At 41.5% G+C, this 16,143-nt stretch overlaps 1 protein-coding gene across 1 annotated transcript in view; it reads left to right on the forward strand.

Annotated features, from left to right (window-relative positions):
- Positions 1-16,143, forward strand: part of pkd1b (polycystic kidney disease 1b) — a 35,099-nt gene that overhangs the window by 9,322 nt on the left and 9,634 nt on the right. Inside the window, exons 7-26 of the mRNA XM_061664032.1 lie at positions 92-817; positions 895-1,026; positions 1,118-1,263; positions 1,735-1,871; positions 2,050-5,702; positions 7,873-7,986; positions 8,808-9,090; positions 9,182-9,278; positions 9,446-9,574; positions 9,644-9,785; positions 10,027-10,164; positions 10,345-10,492; positions 11,491-12,165; positions 12,351-12,486; positions 12,662-12,827; positions 12,910-13,105; positions 13,202-13,369; positions 14,749-14,889; positions 14,965-15,175; positions 15,256-15,379. Of these exons, the coding sequence (XP_061520016.1) occupies positions 92-817; positions 895-1,026; positions 1,118-1,263; positions 1,735-1,871; positions 2,050-5,702; positions 7,873-7,986; positions 8,808-9,090; positions 9,182-9,278; positions 9,446-9,574; positions 9,644-9,785; positions 10,027-10,164; positions 10,345-10,492; positions 11,491-12,165; positions 12,351-12,486; positions 12,662-12,827; positions 12,910-13,105; positions 13,202-13,369; positions 14,749-14,889; positions 14,965-15,175; positions 15,256-15,379 (7,662 nt within the window). The remainder of the gene's footprint in view (positions 1-91; positions 818-894; positions 1,027-1,117; positions 1,264-1,734; positions 1,872-2,049; positions 5,703-7,872; positions 7,987-8,807; positions 9,091-9,181; positions 9,279-9,445; positions 9,575-9,643; positions 9,786-10,026; positions 10,165-10,344; positions 10,493-11,490; positions 12,166-12,350; positions 12,487-12,661; positions 12,828-12,909; positions 13,106-13,201; positions 13,370-14,748; positions 14,890-14,964; positions 15,176-15,255; positions 15,380-16,143) is intronic.

Consider the following 16,143-nt stretch of genomic DNA (forward strand, 5'->3'; position numbering starts at 1 on the left):
TGTGGGAGCATACAGTACATACCGGTTGTCTACAACTTTGAATTTTTTGTTAGTTGTGACTCGTGACACGTTCTTCTGTATATCACTGCAGGTTCTTCTTACAGAAGGAGCCATCATTGTCTACCCTGACGATATTGTTGCCATTCAACACAATCGTAACCCTGGAGCCTTTCTACACTGCCTCACCAGCAATGCCTCCCTAAATTCTGTGTGGCGACAGAGTTACCGATCTCTTCGGGGGGCGGAGTGGGGGGGCTGGTGGGAGGGAGGCCTCACTTTCATGCCCCAAGGTGAACACTGGGTGGATGGGGTGGTGTGTGATCTGAGATTGCTTTATGCAGACACACTTCATGGAGGTAGTGAGCATAACCCGATGGTGGAAACCACCACACCCTCGTACATGAATGCCCTGACACCGAGTGTAAGATCTACATTTGGGCTAAAGCTCATCCACCCTCCACTGGATGGAAAGAACCAGATCCACATTCAATGTAACGTTCCAACCCTCATGGTTGTCATGGTACGATCAGGAGAGAAAGCCAAGTGTTCATGGTCAGCTCCAGTGCTCCAAACTGGACTTCCCTTCAGTCGAACTTGCCCCGATGTTCTGCCCAAATGCGAGACCTATTCTGAGCATATGTGGTTCTCTTCTGTAACTCTAGTCTTACCTTCAGTGGGGCTTCAGACGCTGAACATCAGCGTGTCAGATGCAGTAAGATCTCAGAGTTTGAATGTGAACATGTGTGGCTACGATACAGTGTCGGGACTCAGCGTGGAGCCACGTGGACACGAGAGGATGCTTGTGGACATTCCTCAGGTTTGAGTACAAGGCGTGTTGCTCAATTTTCAAGAATTGTTACATCCTAATTCTTCTGCATATTCCCTATCTCACAGTCATTTACAGCCCGAGTGGATAGTGGCTCATCTGTGATATTCTCATGGGTCATTGACAACTTGGAAGCATTTGCATATGAAGGAGAATCTTACAGTGTTGCGTTCAAGAAAGCTGCTGAGTACAAACTAAAGGTACGGCAGGTTTTAAATGATTTTAATAGTGCTGTTTCAACATAATTTTTTGAACTTACAGGTAACAGCATCCAACCCTGTGAGCTCTCAGAGCAAAGAGCTCCTCCTGACCGTCGATGAAATGAACCCACTGGGTGAGCCTGAGTTCATGTCTGTCAGGGAGGTTGTAGCAGTGGGTGCTACACACCTCTTCACCCTCAGGGTCAAAGTGGACATCGCCCTGCCAGCTACATTTAGGTAAAGTATGCTTCTATGTACACTCAATCAACACATTGGGTATACCTACAATCTAAACTGATCCAATACAAGGACTGTTCCAAAATGTTGCTTTTGGCAGGACAATAAAAGTCAGTAAAGAAGGAAGAATACAACATGTCGTGTTAGTATGTACTGCAACTAAATATACTCAAAATATTAGAAACATCACTATATATGCTGAACAGCCCTGCACCACTGTAAACCACTACTGCTATAATTATAGAATGCTACATATTTCTCCCTTAATTTTAAACATATACATTCTTTTTTATAGTATGCTTTTTAGTGTGCATTATGCACATAGGTCACAGTTTTAATTTAGAACTTGTTCTTTTGTGTTTTGTGTGTACCCTTATATGAAATATTATATAATTATATATAATATATATATATATATATATATATATATTAATAATATTACATGTGAGTTAACGTCTGCATGCTATGTAGATGGGATTTTGGAGATGGTAAGAGTAGAGTTATCCATACCGAGCCTGCTCCTGGTGAGACCACGGAGGCACTTGCGGAAAGAGGAGAGACTCAAGCGTTTGTGCAGCACTCTGTGAACTTTACCTATTTGACACCAGGTAAACACTCACCTTTCTTCATGCTATATTTTTTTTTTGCTGTTGTTGTTGCTCTATTTAACACAAATTACTCCATTTTGTGTCATACATCCAGTGTTCCCCACTAGTCAGCAATATTTTAACTGTCATATATATTTAATCAAGCAAATTAAATGGAATCTGCTTTTCTTCATTGCAGGTAACTACAAACTTCAAGTGGGAGTTTCCAACCAGTATGAAAAAGTACATAAATCTATCGAGATGAGCGTCCGTCCTCTATTAAAATGTCTCTTGCTCGATTATTTCCCTCTGGTGGGCATTGTTAATGAGACTTATCTTCTCGAGGGCTCCACTGTTCCTGCCGCCTACAACATCACCTACACATGGGATTTTGGTGACAAATCCAAAGTTGTCCAATGTGCTGACCAAAAAGTTGAACACACCTTTTCCTCTGCGGGAGATTACAACATCACATTGAGTGCCAACAACACTCTTTCTGTGCTTAACACCTGGCACATGGTAGAAGTTATGGAGAAAATAACTGGACTTAGGGTCAGCTGCAACGGACCCAATGAGTTGGGCTCTGTTACAGATTTCAGAGCTACTGTTGCAACTGGTACGAGGCTTATTTGGGATTATGAGTTTGGCGATGGATCCAAGCACGGAAGCCTTACAAATGGCTCAGTTTCACATATCTACAAGTTTCCTGGAAAATACACAGTTAGGGTAAATGTCTCGAATTCTGTCAGCCATGCACACCAGTTTATCAGTGTGGTGGTCTATAGGTTGGCTGTTAAAGGAGTGACACCTACTGAGTGTGTCATGACTGGTAGAAACACTGAGTTTTCTGCTTTGCTGAATGGAAATGTATCCATGCTAGTTTTCCTTTGGCTGTTTGGTGAAGGAACACCTGTAACTGTGGTGACAGGGCAATCCACAGTTACACACATATTTTCCAGCCCAGGGTTTTTCCATGTTAATCTTACTGTGAAAAGCTCTATTGGGACTGTCTCATACAATGGCACTATCTGTGTCCAAACAGCAATAACTGACATGGCAGTGCAGTCATCTAAAGATATAGTAGCCACAGGGGAGGAAGTCTGTTTCAGGGTGTTATTTTCTCCAGAACTGAGAGCAGGTTGCCAATTTAAGTGGTTCAGCACCTCTTACAGTCAAGCTTCTATGACAGAACATACTCAACAGTGTTTTACCTTCAGTGATGAAGGCCTTAAAGAGGTATCTGTAACAGCAAGTAACAAAGTAAGCAACAAAACAGTCATTGCGAGCATCACTGTTCAAAAACCTGTCAGCAATTTCTCTTTGGTGTGTGAAAGTGAGACTGTGACTGTCAATACATTTGTATCATTTTGGGTTGCTAGTTGCACAGGCAGCAACGTGTCTGTGCTGTGGGATTTTGGAGATGGTTCCCGGGCAGAGCAGACACAAAATGTGTCGCATGTCTTTACCGCAACGGGTGAATTCACTGCAACCGCCACTGCATTTAATGCCATAAGTCATAAATCTGTGACCCTCAAGTTGAATGTCTTGCATCCTGTTTCAGACTTTAGCCTTCAAACTATGCAGCCGTACAGTGTGGTTGGAGAAGAAACTTTTATCACAGCAGTTAGCAGTGAAGAGAAGAGTGCCACCTACTATTGGACAGTGGATGGTTTGGTGCCAAAACAAGGAACTTGGAAGTTTAGATTTGTTTTCCCCAAAGCAGGAGTGTATCAAGTGAAAAGTACAGCCCAGAACTTGGTGAGCAGAAGGGAGGCAGTGATTTTCGTTGAAGTCTTTGAGAGAATAGAGGGTCTTCACATTGATTGTCCTAGATTGACAAATATGACATATTTACCGACCCATGAGGATGTGGTGTTTGTCGCTTCTGTCACAAAAGGCTCCAATATCACATATAAGTGGCTTGTTAAACAAAATGAAATAAAGCATCAGGTTACAGCTGATGGAGAACGTTTTCAGTTTGTTGTTCAAACTCCTGGTCGGCTCACAATTCACTTAAGTGCCTCTAACAAGTTGAGTGATTCCAACAGCTTTGCTTCTGTTCTGGCTGTAGAACATGTAACAAGTGCACACATAGCCACACGAACAGATATTGTGGCAGTGGGGAAGTTTGTGAATATTTCAGTGTCTGTCCTTACCGGTTCTGACCTGAAGTACTTTTGGTATGTGGACACTGATCTTCCACTCCTTGAGACAGATGCCCCTTTTCTTCTTCACAGGTTCACAAGCTCAGGGCATCGTTTTGTTAAAGTTTCAGTTCAGAACGCCCTCAGTGAAAGTAATGACACAAAAATCTTTACAGTTCAAGAAGAGATCGAAGAGGTGGACTTTGGAATAGGTGGCAAGATGTTTCCGTTTCATATGAGCACAAGTACTGCTGTGTCTTTCCAAGGGTTTGTCAACAAAGGTAGTGATCTGCACTGGGACTGGCAAATTAGAGATCCCATAAATAACCGTTTTTGTGCAACCAACCACACCTTTACCTACACCTTTCTCCATGAAGGCATTTATAGAGTGTCTTTGAATGTCTCCAATGCAATTAACTGGCAGGAAGTTACACACAGTGTAATCGTCCAGGATCGAATCGAAGGTCTCACTCTAAACATTACCAAGGATACTTTCTGTTCTGAGGAGGAAGTTACTTTCTTACCAACAGTCAAGAAAGGAAGCAATGCAAGCTTTGTTTTGATCTTTGAAACTAAAGACTGGATGCATAGTCAGAATGTGGTTGATGGATTGTTCACCACATCAAACCTTCCAGCAGGGACACATATTGTTAAACTGACAGCTTGGAATCAGGTGAGCAGTGCACAGATGTCAACCCAACTGCAGATCTTGGAGAATGTAAAAACTGTACGACTCTTAACCCCTGTCCACCATGCCATAGAGGCTCTGAAGAAGTTTCATTTTGAGGTGGATAATCAAAATGAGTTTGCAGTCAACTACACCTGGAAATTTTACCTAGGAGATACTGAACCTTTGTGGCGCAGAGGAAAGGAAGTCATCTTTACGCCACACATCAATGGTTCATTGTCAGTGACTGTGTTGGCAAGCAATGGTGTTTGCTTCAAGATGCTAAACAAGACTCTGACAGTTGAATGGCCTGTTAAAGAGGTCCAACTTGTTTGTCACTCAAAACCAATATTTTCTGGCCATCTTGTACTATTTTCTGCTAAAATTAATGGAGGGAGCAACCTGAGATACGTGTGGAAACTTGGAAACTCCATAAAAGAGTGGCCAACACATCTCAGTGCAGTCAATCATACATTTGACAATGTTGGGGTATACATTGTAATGGTCAACGTCTCCAACAGTGTCAGCCAAATGTCTACACAACTACGCATAAAAGTGGTGGAGTTGGAATGTTCCAACCCTCAAGCCTCACTTATCCAAAGCCGGCCAACTATCTTCAGATCCAGAGTGAGTTTCTTTGAAGCAAGTGTGGATATTAACTGCTCTGCCTACAAGACAACATACCAGTGGGAGATGTTCAGAGTATCCAATTGCACTAATGTTAATATGGACTTAACTGGGAACAGAGTCCTTCTCAATGGTACAACGTCACCTTTTCTCCATCTTCCAAAGCATACTCTCAATGTGGGACAGTATTGCCTTTTATTCACCGTTTCACTCCAAGGAACCCCTTTGCTAGTGCAACAAAAAACCACAGTCACGGTGGTCTGCTCCCCGTTGGTGGCTGTCATTAAGGGAGGTTCACATAGACTGTGGTCAAGCACCCGTAATCTTGTTCTGGATGGAAGTGCGTCTCAAGATCCTGATGCAGGCCAAGGCGAAGAGGATGCACTCCAATATCACTGGACCTTCATGATAGAGGTGCATGCCACTTGATTTAAGCATAACAGTGGTACCTTGAGATACGAGTGACCTGATTTAAGAGTTTTTCATGATACGAAAAATAATAATAAATAATATAATTTGTTTACCTTGACTTGTGAGTGCCAACTTGAGATACAATGTGGTGGCAGTAAACTCAATACAACACACTTCACAATAAGCAGCGCTTTTACAAATGGTGAATATTTCATCAAAAAAGAGAGGTTTCAAGCTGTTTAATGCTACTCCTAGTTGAGGTTTATGGTCAAACTAAGCATACAATTGCTTTGTCTTAGGAAAATCCATCCATCCATTCTCTGAGCCGTTTATCCTCACAAGGGTCGCGGGAGTGCTGGAGCATATCCCAGCTATCATCGGGCAGGAGGTGGGGTACACCCTGATCCAGTTGCCAGCCAATCACAGGGCACATATAAACATACAACCATTCGCACTCACATTCACACCTACGAGCAATTTAGAGTCTTCAATTAACCTACCATGCATGTTTTTGGGATGTGGGAGGAAACCGGAGTGCCTGGAGAAACCCCACACAGGCACGGGGAGAACATCCAAACATGGGGCTGGGAATTGAACCCCGGTCCTCAGAACTGTGAGGCACACGCTCTAACCAGTCGTTCACCGTGCCGCCTCTTAGGAAAATCTGCTCGCTTAATGCTAACAAACAACGATCAAATGAATGAAAAACACTATTGACATGATAACAGTTCGACAGTTGCGGTTTTTGAACCCTTTAAGAAATGGATAGTTGAACACATATGGCAGAACAACACATATAGACAGAAAATATTACATTATTCACAGGCATATATTCTTCATCCTCGACAAAAAAAAATATTTCAGCAACTTAATGAGTGGTCGAACAGCAGCAGAAAGTCTATTCGACTTCGTTTGACTGTATTATACAGTAGTGCCTCTCGGTGGCCAAGGAGGCCACACTAGAAGGCGCAGCACACGGATGGATAAAACATTAGAGGCATAAAGTGTTTAATGCTTTATATTTTATTTAATTATTTTATAGCCCTGTGCTTTTATAAAGTACAATATTGTAGAATGCTATTTTTCCTTATTTATTTCTCTGGGAGAGGACGGGGAGGCTGGAACGGAATAATGGTATTTCCATTCATTTCAATGGGGAAAGATGATTTGAGATAAGAGTATTTTGAGTTAAGGGCATGGACACAGAACGAATTAAACTCCTATCTCAAGGGACCAGTGTACTTTCTATCATTTTAAGTGTGATATTAGAAAACAAATTGAGTTCTAATTATAACACTCTGGTTTTACTAATTTACCTCCCTGTGTTTGAATTTGCAGAATTTCACAATCCCCATTGAGAGCAACAGTAGTATTGTGACTGTACCCAGTATACAGTTACATCCAGGCACCATCTATACTTTCAATCTAATCATCGATAAGACGGGAAGGACACCGGTATCCTTCAGACAGACAGTGAGTATTGACGAGAACAGTCTTTCACAAATATTTTAATGCTGCCCCTTTCAATACTTACGGAGTTGGTGTATCCCTTTAAGCCACATTTTAAAAAGTCTATTTATTTATCTATTGTTAATTGCTTTGAGCTGTGCATTATTAAACAACTCGAATTTGATTCATATTCCTTCTTCTGTTATTGATGTTTTTGCTGTTGTTATTGATGCAGTAGAGCTCTTTGTAGATTGTTTTTTAATATTAAATGTTTTTTATTTACTGTAACTTTTTATGTTACCAGGTAAGTCATTTGAGAACTAATTCTCATTTACTTTACTATTATTACATTTATTTAACCCTTCAGTGAGGTTGCCCACTGTCACAGTAAATGTATTATAATGAGAAATCAGTATGATATAATTAAACATAGTTTTTTGTTTTGCTTTTTTTTTTTTTGCAATTATACAGTATTATATCCTCAATGTACAGCGCTCATCAAATTTATCAGTCAGACAATGCTACGGTTTAAACACATCCTGCCATAAAGTAACAGCATTGATAATGAACATCGTTTTCTGTAATGATTATTACACCAATATGTCAAATTTCAAATTTATCGTTTTACATTATTCCTTAATTAAGATGTAAAATTATTTTCATAGGCATTTTTCTTTCACAGTCAAATCCCAGCAGCACATTCTGATGTCTACGATCTTTATAGGTGACAGTGTGTGAAACACAACAACTTGCTGTGTTTGTGGAGTGTCTATCCTGTCCAAGCCACACCCCCATCATCCTGTCTGGACATTGTGGAGAGTGTGATGACCAAGCTCAGGTATGAGTTCAGCTTGTAAGAGCACTTCAGTTTGGTCTCAGGAAAATAAAGGCTATGAAATTCAACGCGACTCCACGGTGGACGACTGGTTCGCACATCTGCCTCACAGTTGTGAGGACTGGGGTTCAAAGCCAGACTCGCCTGAGTGGAGTTAGCGTGTTCTCCCTGTGCCTGTGTAGGTTTTCTCCGGGTACTCCGGTTTCCTCCCACATCCCAAAAACATGTATGGTAGATTAATTGAAGACTCTAAATTGCCCGTAGATGTGAATGTGAGGGCGAATGGTTGTTTGTGTATATGTGCCCTGCGATTGGTTGGTGACCAGTTCAGGGTGTAAACCTTTTTGGTCACAAAAAACAACAACAACACTTGAATTTAGATGCTTAATAAGCTAAGATATTTGGTCGTATGTTGATGAAGCTTTGCTGAGTGAGTATTTCAAACTTATAAATAAATAAATAAATAATTATTTTTTTTTTACTTAATCAGCAAAGCTGATTAAGTAAAAATCAATGTGATTGTGATGGTGTTTGGTCCACAGTGTTGTCCAGCCATCTATTTTGTTTTGGTTAACTGAATACTCTAAATTGGTTGTTTGCGTATATAGCCTGCGAATGACTGGCAACCAGTCAAGGGTGTTCCCTGCTACTTTGCCAAAGTCAGCTTGGATAGGCTCCAGCACACTGTGACAATAATGAGGACAAACGCTATAGAAAATAGATGGATAGGTTGATCTCCTCTGGGAATTAGACTAATTCTGTTAAACTGTGGAAACCGTTTTAAAACTAATTAAATACTTTGTGGATTGTAACTGTCATCGCAGTACAATTGGAGCGCTGAGGATGAGTCAGGCACGACAGTTGACCTCGAAAAGGTCGCCACCTCTACAGGAAGACACTCCTCTAAATTGGTGTTACGTTCAGATGCTGTGCTGCCAGCGAACATGTATACCTTCACTGTCAATGTGACCTTGCCTGGCAGTGGCAGGTGGGGCAGCGCAAGTCAAATGGTTGTACCTAACAAGCCCCCTAATGGAGGTCTGTGCGAATTGAAGCCAGAGTCGCACATTCATTCGCTTGGGACTATAGTCACCTTCAACTGTTCAGGTAATCTTGCATGACACAAAACTATCACACCTGTATTATTTCTTAAACTTTTGTCACATACACTTGTACTGTATGTTCTGTTTTATGGCAGGTTGGAGAGATGATGAAAACACATCCTCTGAGCTCATCTATACCTTTCAGGTTGCACCATGCCATCCTATAATGTGCCCTGTTCTCACTCTGTACAAGTAAATAAAACCTCACAGCCCTCACAGAAAATGTCCATCCATCCATTTTATATAGAGTACCTCTTACCCTCATAAGGATCAGCGGGGGAACAGGAACATATCCCAGCTGACTGGACAGACTGACTCTGTCTGGTCTGTATGTAAAGGCTTGTTATCTCTTTCCCAAGGGGCACCCGGTCAACTTTTGGCAGCATAGTTCCAGTGGGGAGTCCTGTGAAAGGACAAAATAAGTCACTTATTACAGTTACTTTGCACATAGAAGACAATCTTGGGGCAAGTATCATGGGTCTAAACAGGTAAAGCACCATGTTAATGTGTTAAATGCACATTTTCTTTGTATTTTCACAATTTCCTTTACCTTTCAGAACTCTGAGTGTTCAGACTCACGTAAATGCCAGTGAGTGGCTTAGAACAAAGAGCCAAACAGAAATGTGGGCCTTAGTCCAACATGGCAACCCTCAGGAAATCATCCCGTATTCCATTGCTCTCACCAGTCAGCTCAATCAGGTAATATGCAAAAGCAGATTTCAGTCACAGATGGACAGAACATATACTGTAGCTCTTCTTCATGGACATTTACCTTCGTGTGCATGAGCATCCTCCAGGAGGTGATTGATTTTCATTGGTTTTCATTTACATGTTTATTTTCATTTAGACCATGATTCCAGACAATGGACAAAAGACAATTACTAAAAGCTTTACTTTTGGTCGCAATGTCCACACATCTCTTTCCCCCTCTGATCCACAGATCATGTCTGGACAAAGAACCAGAGAGCTCACAATGAAGAGGGAGATAAGAGAAAATGTTACAAAAGCTTTGGTCTCTCTCCCTATTTCCTCCCTGATGGATGTTGATCAAATCAGCTCAGCTTTAGCCCAGTCCACTGTAAGAATGTACTATTCTGTCTCCATCCCATCATTCATTCACACATACATTTTTTTTTTTTTACATTAGAATGAGTCATTCACCAGCAACAATAAAAATCTCTAGCAGTGTTCAAAAGTTAAATAGATTATAATGCTGTGTTTTATACGAGTGTTTGTAACCACTCTTAATGTTCTCCAGGCTGTTCCCCCTGACTTAATGTGTGTCAACTGTCAGGAGAAGGTTCTTGAAGCAGTCGGGAAGATGATTCACGTAATGGAAGAACACAAAAGTCCTGGTGGTGGTGTTTCAGCGTTTGACACCGGGAGGAACATCCTTAGCATCATAGGTAGGCAAGGCTCCAGAACATTTCTTGTAAATTTCTAGAAATGTTTCTTTAGTTTCAGAGTTGCTGGAAAGTTTCCATGTGAAATAATGAGAATTAGGTACAAACTGTAGCATATAGTAACAGAATAGTTAACATTTTATGTTGTTATACAAGCAGACATGTGTTTCTTTAAAACTAATGTGAATTATTTAAATTGCATTTATGTGTTATGTATTTTTTTTTTTTAATGTATTTTTTGTAATTTTTTTGTATTTTCTTTATATTACACAAGGCTTTGGCGTGAACACAAAAACTGCGAAAAGGTGAGCTTTTCAGCAAATAAATGAGGATAGGTTACAAAAGAAAATCTGCGAATAGGTGAAACCGAGAGTATAGGATCACAAATATGTGTGTGGGTGAACACTTTTTATTCCGACACCTTCCTATAAACTCACTCATAAATAATGATGTAAATTTTAAACTTTGAAAATGCCCAGAATTTTACCAACAAAATCACAGGTACGTATCAGGGACACAGTAGTTTGAATTCCGGCCTTTTATGCTGCTAGCTCGGTTTTGGTTCCTGTACATTGCCCCAACACGGTGTAAAAATTAATCAGTACTAATTATGCAAGTTAAAACCCATCCATTCTTTATTGTGCTTATCCTCATTAAAGTCTTGGGTGAGCTGGAGCCGAGAGACTGGGTAAACTCTGGACTTGTCGCCAGCCAATCGCAAGGCACATGGACACACAACCACACGCATTCACAATTTAGAGTCTTCAATTAAGCTAACATGCATGCTACTGGAATGTGGGAATGTTGTAGTTGGAAAAAACACATGCAAGCATGGTGGTAACACACAGAAAGGCCAGAGCTGAGATTTTTGGACCCTAAACGTCAGCACTGTGATGCAGAGCTGCTAACCACTACAACTACCGTGCTTGCCCAAATTAGAATTGAGGATTTATATATACTATATATCAAAATAGGTGAAGTTATGTGGTCTTTGTTTGCAGGTAGCTCTCTGGCTGCTGCGTCGTTATCGGCCATTGCTTCAAGTCCTCGTCAGAACTACTCCAGAAGTCTGCAGGCCGCTTCAGTCATCACCTTGTCGGCAATGAGCCATGCAGGGGCCTTAATGCGCTCCCTGATGCATTCACCCGCTCCTGGTGAGGTGCCCCTTTCGTTCGTCACACCTTACATCAGTACAGCCGGTTTCATTGGAGACCCCTCCGACCTTCTCGGCTCTAAGCAGTCGAATCCCTCCCAGCTATCAACTCCAGCATGTCCATTTCTAATCCCAACCTCACTCACCACTCACCTCAAGAGTCAGCGCTCAGAGCTGGTGCAGGTGGTTTTGGGTCTGGATGAGTCTCACTCGTTCTTGCCCGCCGCTGACCCTCCGATCTCCACCACCCTGGTCGCCATGGAGATCACTACTCCTCAGGGCGAGCCCATACCCATCCAAGATCTGGAGCCTGACCAGGCCATTCGAGTCACCCTGCACAGCAAGCTTCCTGTGGAGAAGAGTAACTCAAGTGGGGATGGGAGAGTGGATGGACATACTGATGGTACATGTCCCACTGTTGCGCTTCCACCTGAGAAACATTTGAACTTCACAATAAAAACTGTGGGTGGCCTGGATGACAATACAGGTTTATACATCTCCTTCAACTTCAGCTTGTTACCAGGTAACACCGACAATAAAGCTTTTCCTTTCGCAGTATTTACATGCACTGAACCTACTGTAGCTACAAAGAGCATGTGTCTGAATAGTGTAATATGAGTGTTTCAAATTACAACAAATTAAAATAGTGTTGATCTTTCTTTATCTACGAGCGTTTTGATTATGATGTGATATATTATGCATATCTAGGAGTCACCACAGAGACTCTGGGCCTTGTTACGATAGAAATGACAAGTGGATCTCAGGATTCCTTCATAAAAGAGTGGCCTATCAATATTTCGACTCTTAAAACCTTCACAGAGGAAACTATATTTCTGTCCCCACAGTGAGTACACTTTCATTCTCACATCATATATTACTTAAACTGATCTAATTGAAATAAATATATATTAAAAAAATCTCTTTAACAGTTTAAATCGGACAGAGAAGACTTTGTCTGTGAGCCTGACCTCATCTATGGTGAAGGGCGGTCCTGTTGCCGTGTCATTATGTGTGTTCAGCTCTGTGTGCCAGTACTACAGCGTCAAGGAGAGGACTTGGAGTAGTGAGGGTCTCAAGCCACTGGACGGCACTACACTCCAAACAGTGCAGTGCCTGACGCACCACCTCACCATGTTTGGGGCCAGTTTGTTTCTTCATCCTGGGGCCGTTGTGCTACTGCCGCCTGTATGTGGTCTAATCCAGTAGTGACAATAGGAAATCGTTGAGTAAATATAGCCCTTTGGAATTATGCTCCATGTCTATCCAGGCAGGTGGTCCCAGTCTTAATGTGATGGTGGGGATTGTATGTGCTGTTCTGATCCTGATTCACCTGCTGGTGGGACTCATTGCCCATAAACTGGACCACATGGACAGCTTGAGACAGAGCCAAGTACCCCTGTGTGGTCGATCGGGACTGTACCACTACAGAGTGCTGGTCAAGACTGGTTGGAGGCATGGAGCAGGTCAGCAAAAGTAACAACAAAGTACACACATTTCATGGAAAAATACAGATCAGAATACTGTGCAGCAAATTCTAATGCACAACCTTATCCCATCAGGTACCACAGCACATGTTGGCATCAGTCTGTATGGTGTCAACAAGAGCGGCTCTCGCCATCTGCAAAGGGATGGAGCTTTTCAACGTGGCAGCCTGGACCAGTTTCATTTAGAGACAGACGACAACTTGGGCGAAGTTTGGAAAATTCGAATATGGCATGACAACACAGGTATGTGGTGAGAGCAGAAATACTGTACAGTGGAACCTTTAAAGTTGAATGCATTTTTTTCTCTCGAATGCTGGCTTGTTCGGGTACGGAAGTAATTATTCCTACGGGAAACAATGCCATCATATAACGCCAATTAACTTTATAGCTATTTTCAAGAAACACTTTCATGTTTAACTTGAAGTGCTATCACCCATCCATCCATCCATCCATTTTCTTTACCGCTTATCCTCACTAGGGTCGTGGGCTGCTGGAACCTATCCCAGCAATCTTCGGGCGGGAGGCGGGGTACACCCTGAACCGGTCGCCAGCCAATCGCAGGGCACATCGAAACAAACAACCATTTGCACTCACATTCACACCTTTTTGTGTAAAAATATAATCACTGTTCAACATAAATACAATAAACTGTTAAATTAAATTACAAAGAGAAAAATAAATCTAATGCAAAGGTGAGTGTTGTCTCAAATATCTCATTTTAAAAATGTTTATCAAATAGTTGTAAAAATAGGATAACCGCTAGAAAAATAAATAAGTTCCAGGGTTATAAGTATTGCGCACATATATATATATATATATATATATATATATATATATATATATTTTTTTTTTTCTTCAAACAGTTTAACTCGTCTTCAGTCATACAAGCATAAAAATAGATGAGTTAAGATCACGACTGTTAATAAGAAACCTTAATAACAATAAAAGCTCTTCCTTTGTGTGACAATACACATGATGATACAGTTGTATTACTCCTTTAACTATGAGTCCCCATACTTCATGTAACATTCCTCTTATCTTTACACTCATTGAAGCTGGCCCAGGTTTTGGAATAAGTGGTGCAAAAAATTTACAATAAGACAAAGAATCCATTTTCCATACCTTGGACTAGTCACAGTTGTCAATCACAGGGCACATTGATATAGAGACAGACTATTCATCCTCACATTCACACCATCACTGTGTGGGAACTTAAGTCACTCGAGTGGACCGCTAAACCATCAGCAAAACTTGCATCATCCTTTTTTTACTCAATCCTTTTATATTTGTTGAACTGATATCTTGCGTTATGTTTCTCGTGATGTCACACATGACGGCGCTTCAATCCCCACCCCCCCCTAAAATTATGATCAAACTCCAAATTGGAGGACCACAGGGGAGGGCTAGTGGGTGGCACATCTACTTCAGAATTCTGACTTTGTGGGTTGGAATCTTGGCTGCAGCCATCCCAATATAAATCGTCCATAGGTGTTTATGTGCGTGGGAATGGTTCTTTTTCTGTGCTGTATGTGCCCTATAATGGATGGGTGAATGAGTTTCGTGAACAGATCTAAGCTTGAAAAGATGACTACACGTGACCATGCGCTGTTCTGTCCATGTAGGCTTAGACCCATCCTGGTATGTTCACCATGTGGTGGTCTGGGACCCTATGACTGACCACATGTTCTTCTTCCTGGTGGATGACTGGCTCTCTGTGGAAAATCCGAAGAATGGTACAGTGGAGAAAGAAATCCTGGCCTCATGTAAGATTACTTAACGTCCACCTTGCAAAAGAATAACATAAAGTCAAATATAAAACCTGAACTCCTTCTTCGCAGGTCCCGAAGAACTTTCCCAATTTCAGCGAATCCTGTCATCCCAGTTGCTTTTTGGAATGGTGGAGCGCCACCTGTGGCTATCGCTATGGGAACGCCCCATCCACAGTGTTTTTACCAGAGCTCAGAGAGTTACCTGTAGTGCTCTCATGCTGCATCTGTACCTGGCATTGGCTGCTCTGTGGTACGGGGCTGTGGGTTCCGAGGGGCACAGGTAAAAACCGCATAACTATCGAGTCGTTTGAATGGCTGCTATAACAGCATTAAAACAATTAGCATTTGTGTTCCTGCAAGTGGGCCAGTGTCAGCCAAACTGCTGGTCAATATGGAAACTGTTGCGGTGGGGATGGTTGTTGCAGTTCTGCTGTTTCCTCTTCAGTGTTTGATCTGCTTTTCGTTTAGAAATGCCCACAGTCAGGTAATGTAACATTGTTCAGATCTTCTTATGTAACTGTAATTAGTTGTATGTGTTGATAAACAAACTTAAACCAACTGGACTGGTTGCCTGTCAATTGCAGGGCACATACTGCATAGAATGACAAACAATCATTCATACTGAACTTCACACGCATTCACAATTTGGAGTTTTCAATTAACCTAGCATGCATGATTTTTAAATGTGGGAGAATGCCAGAGTACTCTGAGAAAACCAAGGCAAGCTCTGGCAGAACAAAACATGGAAAGTCCCCACAGGAAAACCTGACACAGACATGCTAACCACCATCCTGCCTGCTGTGCTTCCGAATTCAGAAACGTGACATGCCAACACAGTACAGTAATTCAGAAATTTGTTAAATGAAAAAAAGAATATAAATGATTTAACTGTTCTCAATTTTGATGAAGTTTTGACATTTTGTCCTCATAGATTAAATCCCATTTGTAAATTGGTTAACAATGTCAGTTGAGCGACATTTACTACGAGAGCCTGTTTCTTGTGTTAAGCAACTTTTATCGTGACAGCATCTTAAAGAATTGGAGGATGCCTGGTTAGGAAACATTGTGGTCATCTACCACGTAATGGTAGTTTTGATATATATGATATTCAAATTCCGTTTTCAGATCTATTGGTACACCCTCACACAGCTACTTTCCTTTGATGTAAGGACAAAGTGCAGCAAAGTGGACCAAGTGGTGAGAACGTTTGGCTCATGGTTGAGACATCCTGGGTTTGAATCTTGGCTA

This window comes from Phycodurus eques, chromosome 19 (assembly GCF_024500275.1).
Source record: "Phycodurus eques isolate BA_2022a chromosome 19, UOR_Pequ_1.1, whole genome shotgun sequence".
NCBI lineage: Eukaryota > Metazoa > Chordata > Actinopteri > Syngnathiformes > Syngnathidae > Phycodurus > Phycodurus eques.